This window comes from Macrosteles quadrilineatus, unplaced genomic scaffold, assembly GCF_028750875.1.
Source record: "Macrosteles quadrilineatus isolate MER2022 unplaced genomic scaffold, UCM_ALF_1.0 Scaffold_1__1_contigs__length_201487025, whole genome shotgun sequence".
NCBI lineage: Eukaryota > Metazoa > Arthropoda > Insecta > Hemiptera > Cicadellidae > Macrosteles > Macrosteles quadrilineatus.
Genome location: NW_026542594.1, coordinates 55,748,266 through 55,772,231, shown reverse-complemented (window position 1 = coordinate 55,772,231; position 23,966 = coordinate 55,748,266). Strand labels below are relative to the sequence as shown.

The 23,966-nt window shown below is 33.7% G+C and overlaps 1 protein-coding gene across 2 annotated transcripts in view; it reads left to right on the top strand.

Annotated features, from left to right (window-relative positions):
• Nucleotides 1–23,567, top strand: part of LOC128982648 (uncharacterized) — a 37,072-nt gene extending 13,505 nt beyond the window's left edge. The window contains exons 2-4 of one of the 2 annotated variants that reach the window (XM_054401599.1): nt 10,419–10,508; nt 11,593–11,655; nt 22,835–23,567. In XM_054401599.1, coding sequence (XP_054257574.1) covers nt 10,419–10,508; nt 11,593–11,655; nt 22,835–23,170 — 489 coding nt within the window. In that variant the 3' untranslated portion in view covers nt 23,171–23,567. The remainder of the gene's footprint in view (nt 1–10,418; nt 10,509–11,592; nt 11,656–22,834) is intronic. The other variant, XM_054401603.1, reaches the window with a different exon arrangement.
• The last annotated feature ends 399 nt before the right edge of the window (nt 23,568–23,966 follow it).

Sequence of the window (23,966 nt, the reverse complement as noted above, 5' to 3'; positions counted from 1 at the left end):
CCAGAAATAAACTATTTACATTTGAAGAAAATCGTCGGAGCCGTTTTTGAGATCTTGTTTGCAAGCAAGCAAGCAAGCAAGCAAGCATACATACATACAAGCAAACATTGCTCGTATTAGAGTATAGGATTTTAAAATTAACAGCTGTTTTATTAAAAAGTATTATCCACATGACCAAAATGTAAACAAATCTGTGGAGGGATCTTTAAAGGCTTCTGGGACAGAGACCTAATAGAATTTACTTCGTTTTTCTTTTGATAACTCATCTACAGACCAAGACCTTTCTTTGGACACCTCTACCAAGTTTCTACGCCCAGCCGTTCTCTCAAATTAGTGGAGACAAAGTTTCCACTTAAATATTTAGATTCCCCCATGTTAATCTTAAGGGAGAAAATCCAACTTTGATGGAAGATCCTGCCCAAACTAATAAAGATATCAAAAAACTAAAAACACTTTGCAAAACTACAGATGAGGGAAATTTTTTTGACACTTTAATCATCAAAATCGGTCCAAAAATGAGGGAGGTGTGGCTAAGCCATGAGACTGTAAATAACAAATGTTTTTATTTTCATATGCTTTATAACACAGATGATATTTTTTGTGATTGTAAATAAACTAATAACTTTTGGAATGAAACTAAAACTGGATTAAATAAGTGTTCCTTTTTCTTGTAACTTAAACTAAATTCAATCCATAGAACTAATCACATTCCTAACTTATATTTAGTAATTACCAAAGAATCTTGAAACTAAACTACTAAACTTTACTCAACTAAATTTATAAATACGCTTCCACATTAAAACAACTTATTGGGCAAGACATAACTCAATCCTCAATCCAAATTTCACGTCATGGTAGCAGAGCGTTGACGGAATTTTTTCTGTGGTTGGAGATCCCCAAGGGTAACAACACACAAGGGTACAAACTCAGAAATGTCTTCTCAACGGCTACGAAAGAACTACATCGAGGCAAGCAAAAGATTGAAGACTGCAATTGCCGAAGCCAACGACTTGATAGCTGCCGATGAGACTACCATTTTTTCAAAGAGACTAGTAATGACCTTAAATGTACTTTCAACTTACGCGAGATGAGTTGAGGAGATGACGAAATCAATAATGGACCTACGTGATTTGCCTAATGAAGAAAAAGATGAAAACGAAAAGGTAACTGAAGACAACATTTTTGTGATGCTAGACTTCGATGAAATCAGCGAGAGACTTAAGGTGAACATTGCGTTTTCGGAGCAGGAAACTCTTCAGAAAGGAACTGAATCAATTCAGGTGAGTCCACTTAACTTTCCCTTACCTGTATCTACGTCCAAAACTACCTTAATGAAATTACCTAAATTGTCTCTTCCTTCTTTCAATGGTAATATTTTGAAATGGCAAACTACTGTGTCGCAGTCCACAAACTTTGAAGCTCCAAGCCAAAATACTGTGTCGCAGCCCACAAACTTTGAAGCTCCAAGCAAAACTACTGTGTCGCAGTCCAAAAACGTTGAAGCTTCTAGCAAAACTTCTGTGTCACAGCCCACAAACTTTGAAGCTTCTAGCCAAACTACTGTGTCGCAGTCCACAAACTTTGAAGCTCCATGCCAAAATACTGTGTCGCAGCCCACAAACTTTGAAGCTCCAAGCAAAACTACTGTGTCGCAGTCCAAAAACGTTGAAGCTTCTAGCGAAACTTCTGTGTCACAGCCCACAAACTTTGAAGCTTCTAGCCAAACTACTGTGTCGCAGCCCACAAACTTTGAAGCTTCTAGCCAAACTACTGGGTCGCAGTCCAAAAACGTTGAAGCTTCTAGCCAAACTACTGTGTCGCAGCCCACAAACTTTGAAGCTCCAAGCCAAACTACTGTGTCGCAGCCCACAAACTTTGAAGCTTCTAGCCAAACTACTGTGTCGCAGTCCAAAAACGTTGAAGCTTCTAGCAAAACTTCTGTGTCACAGCCCACAAACTTTGAAGCTTCTAGCCAAACTACTGTGTCGCAGCCCACAAACTTTGAAGCTCCAAGCCAAACTACTGTGTCGCAGCCCAAAAACTTTGAAGCTCCAAGCAAAACTACTGTGTCGCATCACAAGAACATTGAAGCTCCAAGCCAAACCACTGGTTTGGAGCTAAAGAACAACAAAGAGAGCACGAAGGTTATCACCCCTTTGAAAAGCATGAATCGCCAAACTCAAACTTCATTTCTAAGAACACTAACGAAAAAAATGCTGAGAAGAAAAGTAAAGCTTTTACAGATGAAACTCTTGCGCAAAAAAGTAAGACTTAAAAATTCTCTTTATGTTCCGTGGGAGTGTGGCTAAGCCATGAGACTGTAAATAACAAATGTTTTTATTTTCATATGCTTTATAACACATATGATATTTTTTGTGATTGTAAATAAACTAATAACTTTTGGAATGAAACTAAAACTGGATGAAATAAGTGTTCCTTTTTCTTGTAACTTAAACTAAATTCAATCCATAGAACTAATCACATTCCTAACTTATATTTAGTAATTACCAAAGAATCTTGAAACTAAACTACTAAACTTTATTCAACTAAATTTATAAATACGCTTCCACATTAAAACAACTTATTGGGCAAGACATAACTCAATCCTCAATCCAAATGTCGCGTCAGGAGGAGTTCTGTTTACAAAAATCGACTTAGCGTATTATACGAGATAGATGTGTGTGGATTTAAAATCTGGCAAGCAGTGAAACCTGTAATGTTGGTTTTGATTAAGTTTAAATCTTGTGTATGCTAATATAAAAAAACTTACCAAATTTTCAAATAACATTTTCACATACATGATTTACCTTCATCCCCCTTAGTTAGATGTTTTTTCTTTATTTTTTACATTTTAAATTTCAATCTTTAAATTTTCAAAACTGCTAAGTGTTATATTTAAATGAACAATTTTTTAGGTCAATCTTTTTCAAATTGAATCATAAATCCTTCCATCTTCACTCACATTAGCAACACTAACATCAGCTGTCATAAACTTTAGAAATGTGGTTGTGCCTTATCAATAGTATTTTAAATGGTAAAGAAACAATATGTATTACTATACTATAAAAAGTCAAATTAATTATAAATTTAGCTCCTATAAGTAGTAATGTCAATGAGGATTTATTTTTAATTAAATAATAAAGAAAACATTATTTTTTATATCTTTGGTACATATTATTAAATTTACAAATGAAATTGAACATTAAAGATGGCAGACAAAACAAATATGATTATCAAAACATTGTGGACTAAAAAATGTAATAGTAAATAAATACAGTATATGTTTCATTAATTCATTGCACATCTGATTCTACTCTACAAAAATATCAACGAACAACAAACCAGTTCTTTTATCAGGTCCATAGTCTATTGCCTTTACATTCTCACACTTACCATTAAGTACTAACAGATATTTAATTGATTTTAGAAACAAAATAACACTGTATACAGCTTAGTTTTATGACATTGGTTTAATTTAGTTAGTGTTGTAGCAAAATACAAATAATAAATTTATCAAATGCAATAAAGTAAATGTGAACTGCAACCTATGCAAGATAAAATAAAGAGTATTTTGTATTACCATTGAATAAATAAATATAGTTACACATATACTATAGTTTTTAGAAAAAAAAATAAAAGGCGTACAATTTAGTTATTTATGATATTCTTTAGTTAAATTTAAGCATAGGTGTTAGCCCAAGAACCCATGACTGCCAGACCTTCGTCATTTTATAAAAGCTGAAAGTTTCTCAGCAAATGCTCCCAGTTCAGTTAAGAATGATCGGTGACTATGACATTTGGATTTTGGCTACTTTGGCAACAAAATGGTAACAAAGGTCTGAAATTTACAAATAATCTTCGTTATAGTATAAAGCTAGGTTCTTTCATATTTTCTTCAGAAGAAAGTTAGAAATCATTTCCTCCATTGCCAGACACTTTGTGTGATTTAAAACCTCTGCCAGACACCCTTAAAACTTAGGTATGACGAAGATTAATTTTCGTCATTTTATAAAAGCTGAAATTGATATATGTTACTTGGGGAGCTATCAAAAGACGTTTTCTCAAAAGCCAGACACTTTGGTTGGTTATTTTATCTTGCCAGACACTTTAATGTCTGCTGTGATAAGCTTAACTGTTACCTGCAAACAGTAGATTCAGTTCCAGTTTGAAACAGGTTTCTTTGCCAAATGTAAACGGTGAAATTAACTTTGTTCTTCACAATCTGTTTTTATAATAAACCATATGTTTGAGGTAAACATATGTTATATTTGCATTTAATTGTTTGTTTATTCCTGCAGTGTTTTGAAGTCACTGTTTTTAACAACTGTACCTATTATATTACTACAGAGTTTTAAAGTGTCTGGCAAGATAAAATAACCAACGAAAGTGTCTGGCTGTTGAGGAAATGTCTCTTCATAGCTTCCCAAGTAACATATATAAAATTCAGCTTTTATACTATGATGTAAATTAACGCAATTACGATTAGAAAGAAGTTGTGATTTTACCGTTGACATTTGGCACAGAAACCTATTCCAAACTGTAACTGAAGTCACTGTCTGTATGTAGCAGTTAAGCCCACAACTACCTATCATATTACTGCAGACTTTTAAAGTGTCTGGCAAGATAAAATAACCAACGAAACAGTCTGGCTGTTGAGGAAATATCTCTTCATAGCTTCCCAAGTAACATATATCAAATTCAGCTTTTATACTATTAGGTAAATTAATGCAATTACAATGTGTTACTAACGAACACAAATTACAAATTATCACAGTTATTTATTTTTTTAACTAAATCATGATAGATTTCTTACTTTTTCACTAAGTCTAAGTCAAAGTCAAATCATTTATTATCACACAACGTTTTACAGATCCAGCATAGCTGGGAAACAGGTGAAATGGTCATGGACAATTAAAATACATAAAACTATAATAACTATACAATATGCTAAGAAATCAAATATATACATCATTTAAAAAATCATTAACTTTGTAATACCCTTTATTAAGCAGCAATTTGGTAATTTTTTTTTTGTATTTTTCAAGAGATTCTAATGATTTAATATTATCAGGCAGTTTATTATACTGTTTTTTCCCTAGATATTGTGGAAGGGTTTCAAGTGAGGTAAGTCTATGAATGGGCAGTTGTAAATCATTTCGATGTCGTGTTAAATAATTATGGTTATGGTTTTCATTCATAAAAGATTCAAGATTTTTTTTATCAAGATTAATGTTTGCAGGATATAATCTGACGGAAGTGTTAATATTTTCAATTCTCTAAATAATAATTTACAGGATCGCCTAAGTTTTGAAAATGTCATAATTCTAAGGATCTTTTTTTGAATTTTGAAAATGGTTTCGGCATTTGAGCAGCTGCCCCAGAACTCTATTCCATACAACATGTTTGACACAAACAAAGCTAATAAACAATCATCCTTGTCCTGAGGTCAGTAACATGCTGCAGGACAGACATCTGAAAACAAACTGTATTAAGTTTATTAGCTAGGACTGATGTGTATTTATCCCAATTTAAAGTGTTATGTACCTGAATGCCTAAAAATTTTGTAGATGACGTTTCATTAATAATGTCTCCCTGAAAATTAATATTTAATTCGATAGTTTCTCTGTCATGAGTAGTTATGAACCTAATAATTTGAGTTTTAGAACAATTTAGACTCAGCCCATTTGCTGTGAACCATTTGTTTAAATCTTCAAAAGTTTGGTTTATCAAATTTGTAAATTGTTGGGGCTGTTAGATTTTAATATAGCTGTTGTGTCATCTGCGTATAGAACAAGCTTTGAGTTTATGTTAAAAGGCAGGTCGTTAAAATAGATTAAAAACAACAAGGGTCCCAATATAGATCCCTGAGGTACACCACAATAGATCATTTTCCATTTTGAAAAGTTATAGATGTTATCTTTAAAAATAATGGTTCTTTGAAAGCGGTTTGTAAGATAGGATTTCAACAACTTCAAAGCAATTGGAGAAAAATTGTAAAATTTAAGCTAAGAAAATAAAATGTTATGTACAACACAGTCAAAGGCTTTTGACAAGTCACAAAACATTCCAGCAATATTCTGAGACTTATCACAAGAAGTCAGACAGAGCCTGAGTTGTAATACGTCCTGATCTAAAGCCATATTGTTCTTTTACAAAAATGTTATTACTTTTAAGGAAAAAAGAAATTTGCTCAGTAATAATTTTTTCAAAAACTTTAGAAAAGGCTGGTAAGATGGAAATTGGGCGATAGTTATCTGAGTTTGTTTTACTGCCATTTTTATGAAGCGTTTTCACATCAGCATATTTTAAATGATAAGGAAAAATTCCACTTTCAAAAGACTGGTTTATTTATCTGACTCAAAGGTCCAGAAACAATGTTGGCAGTTTGCTTAATCAGTTTAACAGGAATTTCGTCCCAACCAGCTGACATTTTGTTTTTAAGAGTAAAAATTATTTTTGCAACCTTCTCTCTGGAAACAGGCTGAAAGTTGAAATTAGGTATGTAACGATTATTTAGATTAGTATTGCTAAGAAATTTGTCGGCATCTAATTCATTGAAGAGAGCAGAGTTAAATTTCGCAATGTTAGCAAATTTATTATTAAAGTGTTCAGCTATTTCTGTGCCATTACCAATTATGTAATTATTGTGTTCAATATTACTGAAACTAGATTTATTTTTATGGACACCTAGCTCTGAGTTAACAACTGCCCATACAGCTTTACTTTTATCTACAGAGTTCTTAATGTAATTACTGTGAGATAGTTTCTTGGCTGAGTTACAAACAGATTTGAACACCTTTTTATACCTCTTAACATATTGAATAAAATGCTGGTCATTCGAATTTTTAGCTAGCCTGCATAGAGTTCTCTTTTTCTAGCACTTGACACCATAATACCTTGGGTGATCCACTTCTTTCTTTTTACATTTTTACAATTTGCTTTAACGCTTTTTAAAGGGAAGCAATGTTGAAAATCCAACTTAAATTTTTGCAAGAAATTATCAAAATTATGTTGGGCATCATTAAATACAGTGACATTCCATGAGGGTTCATTAAGCACTTCTAAAAACCTTAGCATGTTTCTTTTATTAAATATACGTTTTTTTAAAGTATCACTAGTTTTTAGCTCAGTTTTTAATCCACATTCATTTAAGATAAACAAGGCTCTATGGTCTGATAATCCTAATTCTATATTGCAATACTTTGAAAGATCTCTTCCTCTATTAAAAAGGATGTTGTCTATACATGTTTGAGATTTACTAAAAAACGAATTAAATCATCTCCCAAGGTTTCAGAACATAATACATATTTTCAAAACACTGCAGGAATAAACAAACAATTAAATGCAAATATAACAAATGTTTACCTCAAACATATGGTTTATTATAAAACCAGATTGTGAAGAAGAAAGTAGTAATTTCACCATTTACATTTGCAACAGAAACCTGTTCCAAACTGGAACTGAATTCACTGTTTGCACTTTGCAGGTAACAGTTAAGCTTATCATGGCAGACTTTAAAGTGTCTGGCTAGATGAAGTAACCAACGAAAGTGTCTGGCTTTTGAGAAAACGTCTTTTGATAGCTCCCCAAGTAATATATATCAATTTCAGCTTATCGAGCGGAGCGAGCGAAGCTCTTATACGTCGACTCTTATGCATTTCGTAATACGCAAACTCCTCCTAGACGGCTGAATCAATCGTTTTCAAATTTTGCATGGTGATAAAGACCATATCGGCGAGTGCCAACATCTATATGGCGTTAAAAAAGTCTCTCAGGAATCCGCCCCACTGGGTCTCAAAGTTTCAATGTTATTTCTTATGGAAGCAGTATTTGACACATAAACAAAAACATATGATTAGCTGTTGACTTTTGAATACAGTAAATAAAGAAATAGCTGATAGCACTAATCCACAGATATTAGAACAGAAACGGTATGGATCATAAATATAATCAAATGACGACACTTGCTTGAGGTCCGTGACGTAGGAAGTGGTGAAGGAAGTAGTAAAGGTGAGGAGTCTGGAGTGTGGGAACTGTTTATGACGAATAGATTTAGGTATCTGCATTCCTAAAATTCTATGGGAAGGGAAGAAAACGGGTCCGCGACGTAGGAATTGGTGAAGGAAGTAGTCAAGGCAAGCTGTCCAGAGTGTGGGAACTGTTTATGACGATAGAATAAGGTATCAGCATTCCTAAAATTCTATGGGAAGGGAGGAAAACGGGTCCGCGCCGTAGGAAGTGGTGAAGGAAGTAGTCAAGGCGAACTGTCCGGAGTGTGAGAACTGTTTATGACGATTATATTAAGGTATCTTCAATCCTAAAATGCTATTGGAAGGGAAGGAAACAGGTCCGCGACGTAGGAAGTGGTGAAGAAAGTAGTAAATGCAAACTGTTCGGGGTATGGGATCTGTTTATGACCATTAGATTAAGGTATTTGCAATCCTAAAATGCTATGGGAAGGGAGGAAAACAGGTCCGCGACGTAGGAAGTGGTGAAGGAAGTAGTCAAGGCGAGCTGTCCGGAGAGTGGAAACTGTTTATGACAATTAGATTAAGGTATCAACAAATCTAAAATGCTATGGGAAGGGAGGAAACAGGTCCGTAACGTAGGAAGTGGTGAAGAAGTAGTAAAGGCTGGCAGTGCAGATGAGTGGGGGAACCGTTTGGACAGTTAGATAAATGTATCTAATACTTAAATGCTATGAGAAGGGAAGGGAACAGGTCTATGGCGTAGGAAATGGTGAAGGAAGGCTTGCAGTGCAGAGTGTGGGGACTGTCTTTGGCAATTACATTGTATCAGTAATCCTAAAATGCTATGGGAAGAGAGGGAAACAGGTCCACGACGTAGGGGGTGGTGAAGAAAGTAGTAAAGGTGAGCAGTGTTGAGTGTGGATTAATGTATCTGCAATGCTAAAGTACTATGGGAAGAGACAGTAGACTAAAGGTTAAAATGATCATGAAGCACGAATCAATACATATTTCGATACATGCAATTGTTTATAATAGAAAATTACAACTGAGTTGACAACAGCTGATTTTTACTCCATAGAGGCTAAAAATGATTTTTACCCCCTAAAGAGTAAAAATGCTACTTTAGACCCGCAACGCATGCATTAAAAACGACTGTTTTTACGGAAGTTCCGGAAGTTACGGAAGTATTTGTTACGGAAGTTTTAAGGGTGTCTGGCAGAGGGTTTAAACCACACAAAGTGTCTGGCAATGGAGGAAATGATTTCTAACATTCTTCTAAAGAAAATATGAAAGAACCAAGCTTTACACTATAACGAAGATTATTTGTAAATTTCAGACCTTTGTTACCTTTTTGTTGCAAAAGTAACCAAGATCCAAATTTCATAGTCGCCGATCATTCTTAACTGAATTGGGGGCATTTGCTGAGAAACTTTCAGCTTTTATAAAATAACGAAGGTCTGGCAGTCATGGGCTCTTGCTCTATGTAGTACCAAACCACATGTACCAACCATATGTACCAAAACACAATTGACTAAATTTAGCTAAATGTAAAAACGTCAATGTGAAGTGGAAGTTATGTTAAGTTGATCCAACACATGTTAAGCAGTTTAATTACAAATTCTCAAAATTTAAACAAAATATTTATACATTGTAATTTTTATACTATGTTCATGAAAATATATGAATAAAATTATTTTTATAACTTATACTATACACTTTTGAAAATCGAAAGTAGAATCTAGGTTTATACAGCAACGGTTATAGATTTTTTTATTTCTATAATCATTGACATCGTCTTAGAAAAAATAATCTAATGAAGTTTAAGATCAAATAAACCTAACACATAGGCTAGTTGTGAAAAATATTATATTTAATTTCATTGGAATATTGGACCAGCTGTCTGAAATTGTGGAATATGGACTTTGGCAGTTCTTCTTGTTTACACTGTAATGTCAAAGCAAATGTAAACATTGTGATGGTTCTCATTGCAGCCATGGAGATCAATCAATATTTACTTTTAAAATCCTCACCTCAGAACTTTAAAAGCAAAAGGGGCAAAGCCCACGGTTGGTATCGGTATTGAAGTGTGAATAGACCTATTACCATCCTTGGTATGGTAGCTATATTTTTGTAAAATTTAAGCCCGGTCGGTTGAGTAGTTTTTTCGCGTATTAGTAATACACATACAGACAGACACCATCAGATTTTTATAATTTTTAGATAGTATAGAAGTATAGATTGTGTTAATATGAAACATATTGCAGATGATTAGTATTGTTTTATCTTAATTTATCTGTGTATTTTATTTATTTCTCGGCCAGTATTGCGGGTTTGCCCATATAATTTGAAAGTACAGCTAATCAATGTTATAAATAGCATGCGAATGGCTAGAGGGCACAGCACATTTCCTGTTGCAGTTTATCAGATTAAGTTGTTTCAGTATTGTAGGATGACTCTTCCCGCACCACTCAGATGGATCCACACGACTACGTCCGTCTGAGGAGAACTTCACCTACTCCTACTGTAGCACCTTACCAGGTTTTTACAGGAACTATTATACTGTATATTGTACAAACTATTTGCCTCTGAATTGCAGTAATATACTCACCATATTTGTGCTTTCTCTGCACTATTGGGGCACTTTCCATGTATATATTAACACGATTGTTACATTTTTTCCTAATGTAGTTGTATAATTCAAAATGTAAATATTCTTTTGTGGTTTGACCGATGGGAGAAAAAACACCATTCTCAAAAATACCTAAGAGGGAAATCTGGTCATTTAATTGCCTCCACTTTTTTTGTAAATAAATATACTACTTTATTGTTACAAACAGCTTACAAAGTTTTTTCACGAACAAACCAAAAATCAGTCATTCATAACTACAGCTAAGAGGCTTCACAACTTTTTTTTTATCATGCACTATTTTCTACACTGTTCTAACAATTTTGTATGGTAAAATAGATCAAGTATAAGCTATTTCCCCTTTATAACATTATATTAGCGAGGAATTTGAAGGAGTTGCCTACTATAGTTAATGTTGAAGTTTCTTTAGTTTTAATAATTTGTTAACCATTTTTGAGCTAAATAGTTGTGTAACAAAACATCTCGCTAGATCAGTCTGGGTAAAGACCAGTGCTGGACCACAGGCCATGCTGCAGGATCCATGACGCACACTAGTGGATAGATTTGTTGATAGATTCACTGTAATATCCCCATCAATCTCTAGAGATCGATGAATATCCCATATGTTTAGGTAAATAAGCTGGCTGTTTGTCAGATTTTATTGGTAGGATTTTAGTACAACTATCCACCACTGTGATGCAGTGTTGTCTGCCCGCGGTGCAGCATGGCCTGTTTTTCTAGTAGGGCCTTGGCTGGACCCAGTCTGTATTTTGTCATTGTAATGTAATATATTAAACATACTCCTTGTGTTGGTTAGTCTATGGTAATATTTAAGATGTTTTCTAAAAATAGATTGACATCAGATATTAACAAGACTAGAGTTTGGACTGTTACTTTTTAATAAAAAAAAAATACCATTGGCAATTAATAAAACTTTCACCACAGTGAAGTTTGTTATACGATATAAGTAAATATTATTTTATCATGTCTTTACAGAGACCAAGAGGCAGACAGAAAGGAAAGATTGGTAGACCTAGAAAGACAACTTTATTCCCAGTGGTATGTTTTTAGAAAAACTATTCCTCTTACAAGAGGCTATATTTAAAAATAAAAAATTAAATTTAAAAAAAAATTTAGATAAGCATTACTATTTTTTTGCATGGAAAAAAATATTTTTATTTTACATTTCCTTAAATGGCAGTGAGACTGATAACTAATAACTATCTATATATAAAATACGCTAAGCCGATTTTTGTGAACAGAACCCCTCCCTCATATCATTTTCGGACCGATTTTGATGATTAAAGTGTAAAAAAATGGCCCTGATTTGTATTTTTGCGAAGTGTTTTTCATTTTTTGAAATCTTTATTAGTTTGGGCAAGATCTTCCATCAAAGTTGGGTTTTCTTCCATAAGATTAACACGAGGGAATCTAAATATTTAATTGGAAACTTTGTCTCCACTAATTTGAGAGAACAGCTGAGCATAGAAACTTGGTAAAGGTGTCCAAAGAAAGGTTGCGGTCTGTAGATGAGCCATCAAAAGAAAAACAAAGTAAATTCACTTATGACTCTGCCTTTAAAGTTCCCTTCCCAGATTTGTTTACATTATCGTCATATGGATATTTGTTCACTGGAATTGTACCCCCCGGCAGTCTAGCTCTTCTTATAGGACCGGAATTGTACCCCCCTGGAATTGTACCCCCCCCCCATTTCACCCAGGAGCTTGTCTATTATGATTACCAAGTAAAATCAAACAAAAGTTATGTTGGATATTAGAGGGGAATCACACGAAAGTGAACTGAACCAAGTTACCCGACACCTAATGAATTGCTTGTTGTGAAAGGATATTCTAAGAAACTGCAAATTAAGGCCATTCCGAGTGCGAGAGGCCTAACAGACTTCTTTGTACGTTATTCATTAATATTTTCTTAACCTTCCCAAGTAGGCTGCTAACTGTTCATGGGTTAGCTTAAATTCACAAAGGTTAAAACTTCAACAAACCGTGAAATACTTTGTACCAGATACCAACAACTAAATTTTACAACAGGTATTTTGTCCACCTTTGCCAGCAATAGCTGTTCACAATTTGTTACCGAATGAACAATAATGCATATTATGTTTGAATGAACAAAAATGAAATACATTAACTTCTTTTCACGGTCATATTAAATTACGTTGAAAAGAGTGACGTGAATAAATAACCATTCCATTCTTATAGCATAGTTATTGTATACAAACTAGTTTAGCTTAGTTATTAGGCCTATGTGCAGTAGTAATCAAAAGGTAAGTATTTCAAATTTATATAACTAAGCCAAAATTCGCTGCTTGCGACTCCTCTTGAAAACAAAGTTTGTTATGATTAACAGTAACAGCTGTTTTGTTTGGAAGCAGATAATGGTATTTTTGTTTTTACGAAATATTTATTACTGGACTATTAGTACAGTAAAAATATGTTTTGACCCAAAAAAAAATAGCACAACCGGGGAATTTGGTACAGATGTTGGGTGTACCTTCCTTTTGAACAAACTAAAAGTCCCCTAAAATTGAAGCTGTGCTACGGCCGCCATATTGGAAAATGGCGGCATATTTCTGTATTTTTCGCTATGGTGACTTTATTATTAGAGATACAGGAAAAAACGAAATATACAAAATGTAGGTCATCTAAAAATACACATTTTTTGTATTTACCATCTTTCTCTAAACCCAACGGTTTTTGAGTTATTTGTTATTAAGTATATTTAGTTTTTTCTATTTATCAAAAATAGGCGAAACACATGGAAATTGACCGTTACTTTCAAGGATTATGATAATTTATCCTATTTAGTTAATAGTGTGATACTATAAAATCTAAAAATTTAAGCTTATTTTATGAGTAAAACAACTCCGCCACAGCAAACCTGCAGACTCAGCAAATTTCCATTTGATTGGATGTTTTATTAAAAAATGTATATAAATAAAATTAGGTTCAACAGGTACCTAGGTTTGCTGCTACAGGAAGGTTATTATAGTGTTTTTTTTTTTAATATCAATACCTTACTATGAAATAACTAATTTTCCAAGTTTGATCAAAATATATCTACAAACAAGCAAACTGCAACAGTTAACTAATTCATAAGAATAGCATGGGAGTTTTAAATTTACAATAAACAAATTTGAATATACAAATTTTGGTTGTGTTTACTAAAAAGATGGCGATTATTCGTCACGATTAGAATATTAACCAAATGGGTTTTCAAAAGGAGATGGAGCCTGTTATTTAAGTAATATTAATTCGTACCAAGCACCGAAAATATTGTATGCAGTAAGGTAATCTACCATATTTTGTAAAGTACGCAATAGTCATATTAATATTTTATCTTATTTTTTATCCATTTAATAGTTAACATTTTAGTATTTTAATGGCACCACCACACTAACTAACTATACTTGACATCCCATTGTCAATTTGGAAGGGTGTTTTTCGTGTCTAGTTCATGTTGGTGACTAATTAAGCATGGTATAGTTAGTTTTATTTATCAAAAATCGGTGAAACCCATCGCAATCGACGGTTACTTTCAAGGTTTACGACAATTATTCATCCCACTTAGTTGATATCAGAGTGATAGTGGTAGTGCCATCAAAATATTAAAATGTTAATTTATTAAATGGGTACAAATGAGTATAAAATATTAATATGACTATTGCGCAGTTTACAAAAAATGGTTGATTTCCTCACTATATACAATATTTCCGATACTTGGTACGAGTTAATATTACAGTACTTAAATTACTTGCTTCATCTCCTTTTGAAAACCCCTTCGGTTAGTATTCGAATCGTGACGAATAATCGCCATATTTTTAGTAAACACAACCAAAATTTGTATATTTAAGTTTGTAAATTGTAAATCTTAAGCTACCATGCTATTATTATGAATTAGTTAACTGTTGCAGTTTGTTTGTTTATAGATTTATTATGATCAAACTTGGAAAATTAATTATTTTATACTAAGTTATTGATATTTTACTTAAAAAAACACACTATAATAACCTACCTGTAGCAGCAAACCTAGGTACCTGTTGAATCTGATTTTATTTAAATACAATTAATAAAACATCCAATCAAAAGGAAATTGGCTGAGTCTGCAGGTTTGCTGTGGCAGAGTTGTTTTACTCATAAAATAAGCTTAAATTTTTAGATTTTATAGTATCACACTATTAACTAAATAGGATAAATTATCATAATCCTTGAAAGTAACGGTCAATTTCCATGTGTTTCGCCTATTTTTGATAAATAGAAAAAACTAAATATACTTAATAACAAATAATTAAAAAACCGTTGGGTTTAGAGAAAGATGGTAAATACAAAAAATGTGTATTTTCAGATGACCTACATTTTGTATATTTAGCTTTTTCCTGTATCTCTAATAATAAAGTCACTATAGCGAAAAATACATAAATATGCCGCCATTTTCCAATATGGCGGCCGTAACACAGCTTCAATTTTAGGGGACTTTTAGTATGTTCAAAAGGAAGGTACACCCAACATCTGTACCAAATTCCCCGGTTGTGCTAATTTTTTTTAGGTTTATGGAATTTTTATCTTATTTTTACTGCACTATATGACAATATTGACTCTGCTTAAAATGTGAAAACTATGTCTGTATAATAGCAAAGCCATTAAAACAACGTATATGACCATATTGTTTAAAACACGGTCTCAAAGAGGCTCTGTAAACATGTAAAAATGTAGCTTAACATTATATTTTGAATAAGTTAATTATCCAAAACGTATACCCACGTCTATTCCGGAAGTAAGGACGCATACTTAAATCAACGATGCGTTTACTGCCTAGTATTAGCTGTATGATGTGTACTTGGACGAAAGCCAGGTTTGATCATCAAGTTTGAAACGAAAACCAAATCAAAAACTCCTAAACAAACTTGAAGAAGACATTCTGTACAATAACGGCTACGTTAAAACTATATTATTCAGAGATGATTATTTCTTAATTATTTCTGTAGTTCACTTGAGAAACAACCTATAGCTCCAAGATTACATACTACTGTATATGAAAGTATCTAAAGACAGGGGTTGGTGTAGTAGTAATTACAGAAAATTTGGTAAAATTGAATTGATCAGTATTAAGAATCTATTTTTCAGGTGTCTGTACAGAGATTCAAATAATTTTTGTATATCGACATATCACTATTTCTAAGAAGTTATTGATAAATTGCAGTTTTAAGCATTAGTTTTTAATTTTCGGATGATTTAATCAGTAATATATCTTCTCTTATATTAATACGTGAGGGCTGTTTTTTGTGAACACTACTCCTCCCTTATTTGTGGACCAATTTCAACGTTTAAGGTGTCAAAAGATTCGGCCCAATTCGTAGTTTTGCATTAAGGTTTTATAACTTAAAAGTTCCTACCCTTAAAGGCGTGAGTCAGGTCGGGTTTTCATCTTAAGAATTACATTGAACAAATTTAAAAACAAAAACAGCTGTATATAAAAAGAAACTCACCAGCTTCTTGGGAGTAAAAATCATCAGTTGGTATATATTCAGGAGGTTATAGACCAATCCAAACAGTTAATCAGTTTTGTTGGAAGAACAAACAATTTCTTGAGTTTAAAGAAGAAATATTGAAAACAAGAGGAGGTTAAGAGGAAATCTTATGTACGAGAAGAGTAGAAGAGAGGCCTGGTCTAACAGTAAGGAATCTAGATACACAATCACTTGGAGAGATGAATAATTTTTATCAGTTCTGCTATGCAACTTATTTTGCAAGTAAAAATTCATGAAGAATATTGTACAAATCATGTTGTCACGGTGGTAAAGAAAACCTAACTAATGTAAGATCAAATGAATACATGCAGGAAATGTTTACTGGTAACAGCTATAAGTCGGTAAAAATGTGTGTAAAACACTAAAAAATAAGGCCGGCTTCTAAAAATTTTTAAAATATTTTGTATAATTAATTATTTTTACAATTAATAAGTGTTTATTATTTCAACCCGTTATTAATAGAGTGAGTATTTCAATTAGTTACATAAGCTTCGAGTCTTTTAAACTTATCGAAATCAAAAATTATGACTGTTATTACTGCAGTTTTAAATAACGCCTGTATAATAACGGTACTTGACAATTGCTCGATTTCGAGCAACAGGCACACTAGTAAAAATTGAATACTTGTGTCAGGCAATATTACAGTAATCATAAATTTTGTTTCTTTAACTGAGAATGCTCTATCCGATAACTAAAATAGCGAGCTGTGTTAGGGCTAAAACAGCAATGCGAGAGTTGGCGCAGAACACGTTGGAAATTTTAGTTTGAAAAGTACGAACTGTACTCTGTACTACCGGTACTGGATTTTTTACTCTTGAATTACTCATGAATTTTTTTTGGTTGGCCTGGTGGACACCCTGTCTGGATATACCGGCTTTCTCGGTATGGTGGTAGATGCACTTTTCCTTTATGACAGCAGGATGAAAATCCTTCACCTCGTCCTCTTTTTTCTTCTTTAAAATGTAGCGCACCACATTTCTGACATTTTAATGCCATCTCGCCAAGTGAATGCTGCTGAATTCTTGTATTAGTCAGTGCAATTTTGTAAGTAGGCCTACACGTTGCCACTAACTGTTCCAGCTCCTCGTCTGGGCTCCTTACGTTTTGCATTGCTTGCCGTATGTTGACTTGCCGTGTCCGACCAGCAATATTTCTTTTCCGTCGGGTCCTTGGCATGTATAATAGAAACTATAATATAACAAATTTCTCCCGTCAAGTCCTATAGGTAAAATTTCTTTGCAGGGTTTATAATTATTTTTAAAAACATGCAAACTGTTTACATTTCAAAACCAAACATAACAGCTGGGATTTATTTTTCTTTAAACTAATTTATTGACATCTGTTTCAGAATATAATAACATTCAAATCAGTCACAATGTTATCCTTATGAAAGGAGCTTTGAGGGCAAGCCATGCCCTTAAAACGATATATTTCGAAAATCTAAAGCTTGTTTGCACATCTACACACATAGACGAACATTTTGGTATATAATATGTGGGGTTAAATCTTAAAACAAAAAAGGCTTATTGTTCACATAGTTTCATGTCGCGTATTAAATAGATTGATAGATGTAATCAGGTTGTTCATGGTTTAAAGAAAATTAATAAAATATGCATATGGCCCGAGGCGAAGTAAATTGGCGAAGCCAGATTTTTGGATAATCTCTTCACAATTATAGTTCCTTAGTACAATCACTATATTCTGTACAGGTTTGAAAATCCAACATATGTCACTGTAGAAGGCATTCTCTACTACTTCATTTTCATAATACCAATTAAGTTTATCGAGTGGGTCCAGTGAGCAATTCCAGTCCGTACACAAGCCAAGCTAGCTGTCCAAGTGGGGGGTACAATTCCGGGGGGTACAATTCCACCCCGTACACATTTGGCTTTGTGATGGGGGGTACAATTCCACCCCGTACACATTTGGCTTTGTGATGGGGGGTACAATTCCACCCCGTACGTAAATATTTTGATGTTGGCAGGGGGTACAATTCCAGGGGGGTACAATTCCGGGCCGTACATCTCCTGCTCTTTTTAATATCTAATATAATTATCCGGTTCACTGATCACTTGCCCACATTAAATAGATTGGATTTCGTTCAAATCAAAGTGTACGGGGTGGAATTGTACCCCCCCTAGGCGTGATGTCAAAATGACTTCAACGATCACCGGGGGGTACAATTCCAGGGGGGTACAATTCCGGCGACCCAAGTGTAGAAGGGCACGTTTCCCATATGAGCTGTGTCCATATTTTGTTAAATTAATAGTGGTTTACAGCAACTGGATTAATTTTTTAATAATTTTTATGAAGAAATATGTGCATGATTTAGAAAGTCATTAATCTGCAAAATTGCTATTTATTGCAGACTTTTTAGAGATGTTACTTCGATGTATTCATTCAGCTTAGTGAAAACACAATAGAGCCTTTGAATGTTATTAAAATAACAAAAAGGATTGTACATGTTAACTCGCGCTACTCAGCAACAAAAACCATTTAATTTAACTCTAAAAGAAATTTCTCAAAGTGAAATTTGTGCCCGCCGACTGCGCGACAAAACATGTGCCCGAATCGCGGGCACATGTGCCTGCAACTTGCGCATGCGCAAGTCCTCCGAACCATAGATGACATGCCCATTGTGATGCTCATAGCATGTTGTTTCGAATGCTCATAGATAACAGTAATCATAACCTCAAAATTTCATAGATTTCGTTGGAAGAAATTTTCGAAGCCGCTTTGTACGCGCAAATCTCTCATCAATGAAATGCGTCTTCCAATGGTCTTTTAGCCAACAAATCTCTTATCTACCATCTAGGTCGTTTTCGTAGTTTTCTTCTAAATTCATTGTATGCACCAGGCATAAGTAAAAAAGCAAAGGCTGTTATGTCATCTATGGATGATTTGTAGAACACAATATAATCAAAATCAGCCAACGAACCTCACCACATCACAATAAGAGAGCAACTACCTTGTATGCCAGTTGTAGTCGTGGGACTTGTGCCTGGAATGGAAACGGCATGACAAACTACGTGCCGCATGTGCCGCAACATGGTCTCGACATGTGCCGCGACTTGTGCCAGCGACTTGTAGGAATGGAAACGTACTTAAGTGGCACGGTAAGACCTGGAGCCGGGGCCGATATACCTTTTCATTTTGATGTCCCTAGGGCCAAAAACACTAATCGTTCAAATTTTAGCGAATTTCCCTATAGGGAAGTAGCTATTACCGTAGGTCTCATGTTAAGACCTAGGCCCGGGACCGATTTACTTTTTCATTTTGATGTCCCCAGAGGCCAAAAACACCATTCGTTCAAATTTTTATATATGTATATATATCTATCCTGATATAGATATATATATATACTAGCTGTACCCGCGGGCTTTGCCCCGTTTAACTTCATAAGTATTCGCATGGCTTATTCACTTCCTGGTTGAAGTTCGTTCGCTACGCTCACTCACCTTTGGGTTGGAGCTCGTTCGCTGCGCTCACTTGCCTTCAGGTTAGCTCGTTCGCTACGCTAACTCGCCTCCAGGTTGAAGTTCGTTCGCTACACTCACTCACCTTTTGGTTGGAAATTTGCTTTTGTCATAAATTAAAAAGAAAATAATAGTGCTGCACCCTGTTGGTAATCCTTGTAACTTTTATGCTATTGAACATCATAGAACAGAACCAACTTGTTTAATTGAAACAGCTGTTAAGATTCATTAATTCCTTCTAAATATGAAAAATCATAAGGTTAACATGGGGAGATCAAGAATCATTTTTGAGATAAGAATATGCTTTAATGTTAATCGGGAATGTGAGCTATCATCATGCCAAATTTCAGCCCAATCCGTCCAGTAGTTCATGCGTGATTGAGCAACAAACACACACACAAACTCACAAACTTTCAGATTTATAATATTAGTAAGATATGTGTGTGTGTCCATCCGCACGATAACTTGAGTAATTTTTATCCGATTTTGTTAAAATTTGTTATGAAGGTGTAAGGCGGGATAAACTTGAATGAGTTCGCGAACCAGCATGATCGGACAATGGGAACGGGGTTTAACGGGGGGGTGTTGGGGGAGTGTTTTATGGGGTAAAAATGGGTTTTCTAATTTTTTACCCTTAAAACACAAAATTTATTAATTTTTCTCCAGACCTTTTTAAAGAGCTTAAAAAAACAAATAATTTAGTATATGAAAGTGTTTTTGTACTGTGATTGCTTACGAAGAAAATTCAAAAAATTGTTAATTTAAAATTCCCATGTTATTCTTATGGAAAATATTATAATATGTTGTAGTTGGCTTGTTTATGGATATATTTTGATCAAACTTGGCGGATTTATTTATTTCATACTAAGCTATTAATATTTTAATAAAAAACACACTTTATTAGTTTCCCTGTAGTAGCTAACCTAGGTACATAAACCTAGGTACCTTTACATAAATGTTAATTTAATAGATTAATTGAAAATCAATCCAGGCAAATGGAAATTCGCTTAGTCGGCAGGTTTGCTGCAGCGGGGGTACTTATATATTGATATGTACGTTGGTCAACACAATAACTTGAATAATTTTTGTCAGATTTTGTTGAAATTTGGCTTTAAGGTGTAGGGCGGGATAAAATTGGATGAGTTCGCGAACCAGCATGATCGGACCATGGGAACAGGGTTTTGTGGGGGGTTTTATAGGGTAAAAATTGTTTTTTTCTTATTTTTGACCCCTAAAACATAAAATGTCCCAATACTACTAGCTTGTAGGGACATAAGTCCCCAAAAACGTAAAGAGCGTTTTAAAGAGCTTAAAAAACAAATAATTTTGTATTTTGAAGTGATTTTGTACGGTTATTGGCTATGGAGAAAATTCTAAAAATTGTAAATTTAAAATGCCCATGTTATTTAGTCAAGAATTTAGAATTTAGTCAACTGTTGTAGTTTGCTTGTTTATATCAGACTAACAGGTTGTCTTTTTATTACATGGTGTAAATTAAGTAAGCGTTTCCTTATATTTTACTTTTATATTTTGATCAAAATTGGCAAATTTATTTATTTTATAATAAGCTATTAATATTAAAACACACACACACACACTTCAATGCCCTTCCTTTAGCAGCAAACCTAGGTACTTGTTAAGCCTAATGTTATTTAAATAGATTTCATTGAAAATCCAATTAGGTAAATGGAAATTTGCTTAGTCTGCAGGGTCGCTGGAATTCAATCCCCGGAAAAAGGGGATTGAGCAATCATACATGTTGATTATTTTATTATATATTTGGGGGGAATTTCCAGTCGCGGGATGTTTCTCGACCATGTATAACCTAAGATTTTTTATGGAGGTAGAATTCCGCTACCCCAGTCTGCAGGTTTGCTGCGGCGGGGGTATTGTTTTTTATAGAATTCATCTTGTGGAACAAACATTCTCAGAAACAATGTTTTTACATGTTGAAGCTGTAAATGCTTTTACGCCACACTACAATGTTTTAACATTTTCAGGACTAGTATCATATTATACTATAACTCATGGTTTAATATGGACTTCTTGTAAAACGTAATAGTAGAGCTATTTTTATATATACATATATTCAAGTTTAATAGTAAGTCCTTATGTTACATTTAGAAAAATTTCATAATAGTAAAGTAATATAATAGTTCATATAATAGTAAAGTAGATCAATAGAAGAAAAAATAAAAATATCTATCAATAAACTGAATACTAGGTACTTATCGTAGACTACTATAAAAACAGAACTAAGAAAATTCATAGAATAAATGCATAGCAAATGTTTTCTAATTTGTTGACTGAACAAACCAGTTATTATTCTTAACTCAGATAAATACCCAACACTTTATTGTTCCTTTAGGAATTGACTTAATTTCAAAAGAATATTAGTTCTTGAGTTTTGTTAATCAGTTTGTCTATGATTTAAGTTAAGAGAGAAACTTTGACCCAATATTAATTCCTGTGCCATTCCTTAATTTTTCTTCATTCTATATATTTCTCAAGTAATAATGTATTATGAGCCCACTCCAGTTAGTAAATTCATCATATTGAATCCAACTCTGTGTCATAGCGACAAAAACATTGACGTGTACGTGTAAAGCTTAATATGAATAAAGGGTCAGTGTAGAATCAAAGATTACACATACTACGTAATGAGTGAGAAAGTTAGAAAGTTTTAGTAGTTTTGTTAGTAATTAATAAAAAAATTTAAAAAAAACAGCTATTTCTTAAACATTTATCATAAGCCCAATGATTAAAGGGCAGCTGGGTCCATTTTCAAACTGACTTAGAGCTGTACCAACATTTCCCAGGACTGACCTTTTCATTACTATACGAGCACTCAACTATCCAGCTACTCTTTTAGCAAAGTCAGTCAGCCATGATGAATGCAATAAAACCCCTTGAAGGAGAAGGTCTGCTACTATAATTGACTGGTCACACTTGGACCAAGTCTTAAATTCTTCTAGTAGCCACCAACAACACTCACTTGAAACTCTATTAGTTTCAAGAAAAAAATTAGTAATATTTTCATTTTTCTCAGTCCTTGAAAGAGAACATTTCAATTTTGACTGTGGTTCCCGTAATAATTCAGTACCGGTATTTTGCTAAATATATAAAGCTTGAATAGCCTATTAGGATTTTGATTTACAAATCTTTAAACAGTATTACTTAAATTATTAAGCCTAAACATTGAATGTGATTTTTACAGGTGACAAGAGTTGCAAGAGTCCTTAAGAAACGTATAAAATGGGATGACAATATGAACAAGTTTGTAATGCACTCCTACTATTATGTGACCAAATTGGAAACAGATAAAGAACAATGGAGACCAAAACTCAGGCAGAAGTTTGTGGAGGTTTATCCAGGTTTTGACTCTGTAACAGAGCAACGATTGGCAGATCAAAAGAGAGTAATCATACAAAACCTGTTGCTGGATAGAAAGGTGTTGGTGGAGATAAAACGAGCAGTTAGAAAGCAGCTAGAGATGGAGGGAGTTACTGTGACCCCTGTGGCAGAGTTCAGGGACAAGAGTTTCTACAACTAACTCAAATCTACACATCACAAACCTGCCATATCACGACGTTATGTTCAAAGTATGAAACTCTAAAATATGTTGTGCATTGATATCAATAATGAAATCCATCCTGGATCTCAGGATTTGTATCCTTAAGATATATCCCCAATTACTTTCCCTCTCACTGAACTGTTTACATGTATCAGATATTTACATTCTACCTAGATAATTACCAATATAGTATTGTGTTGTGGTATTTTCAAGAGTTAGTTGGATTACAATATATTTTTTATTAATCGCCTTAGTATTTTAATTAACACCATGTAAGGCAAAAGAGCAAGGCCATGGACCCTGGAAAAGAGAAACAATCTTCAAATAACATTTCAAAGGGCAACATTAATAACAGATGATTAAATTTGCAAGAAATTGTGGGATACAACTCCAAAGTGGTTACAGAAATCCATACCAGTATCGAAGTCAATAAATGTTCAGTAAATTTGTAATAAATATTTTCTTTTGTTCCGTTGAATGGAAAGGGGTTCAAGCTTACCCGATCCTGCTCTATTGTAATGCTTATCCCCAAACACTTTTTCTGACAGCATTGCTCACCATCAATTATTTGATAAAAAAAAAATTATAAGTCATTATAGCCAGACTCTAGTTTAGGAGGGGCTAATAGAGTGAGAGCACTAATGAAAGACCATTTTGTATATAAAAAAATCATATTAAGCTTTTTGTTTTGCCTAGTCTAAAAAAACTGATGTAAAAGTAACTTTGAAGCTTTATTCTAATCTGACTCAATCAAAAATGAAGGATTGAGTGTCTA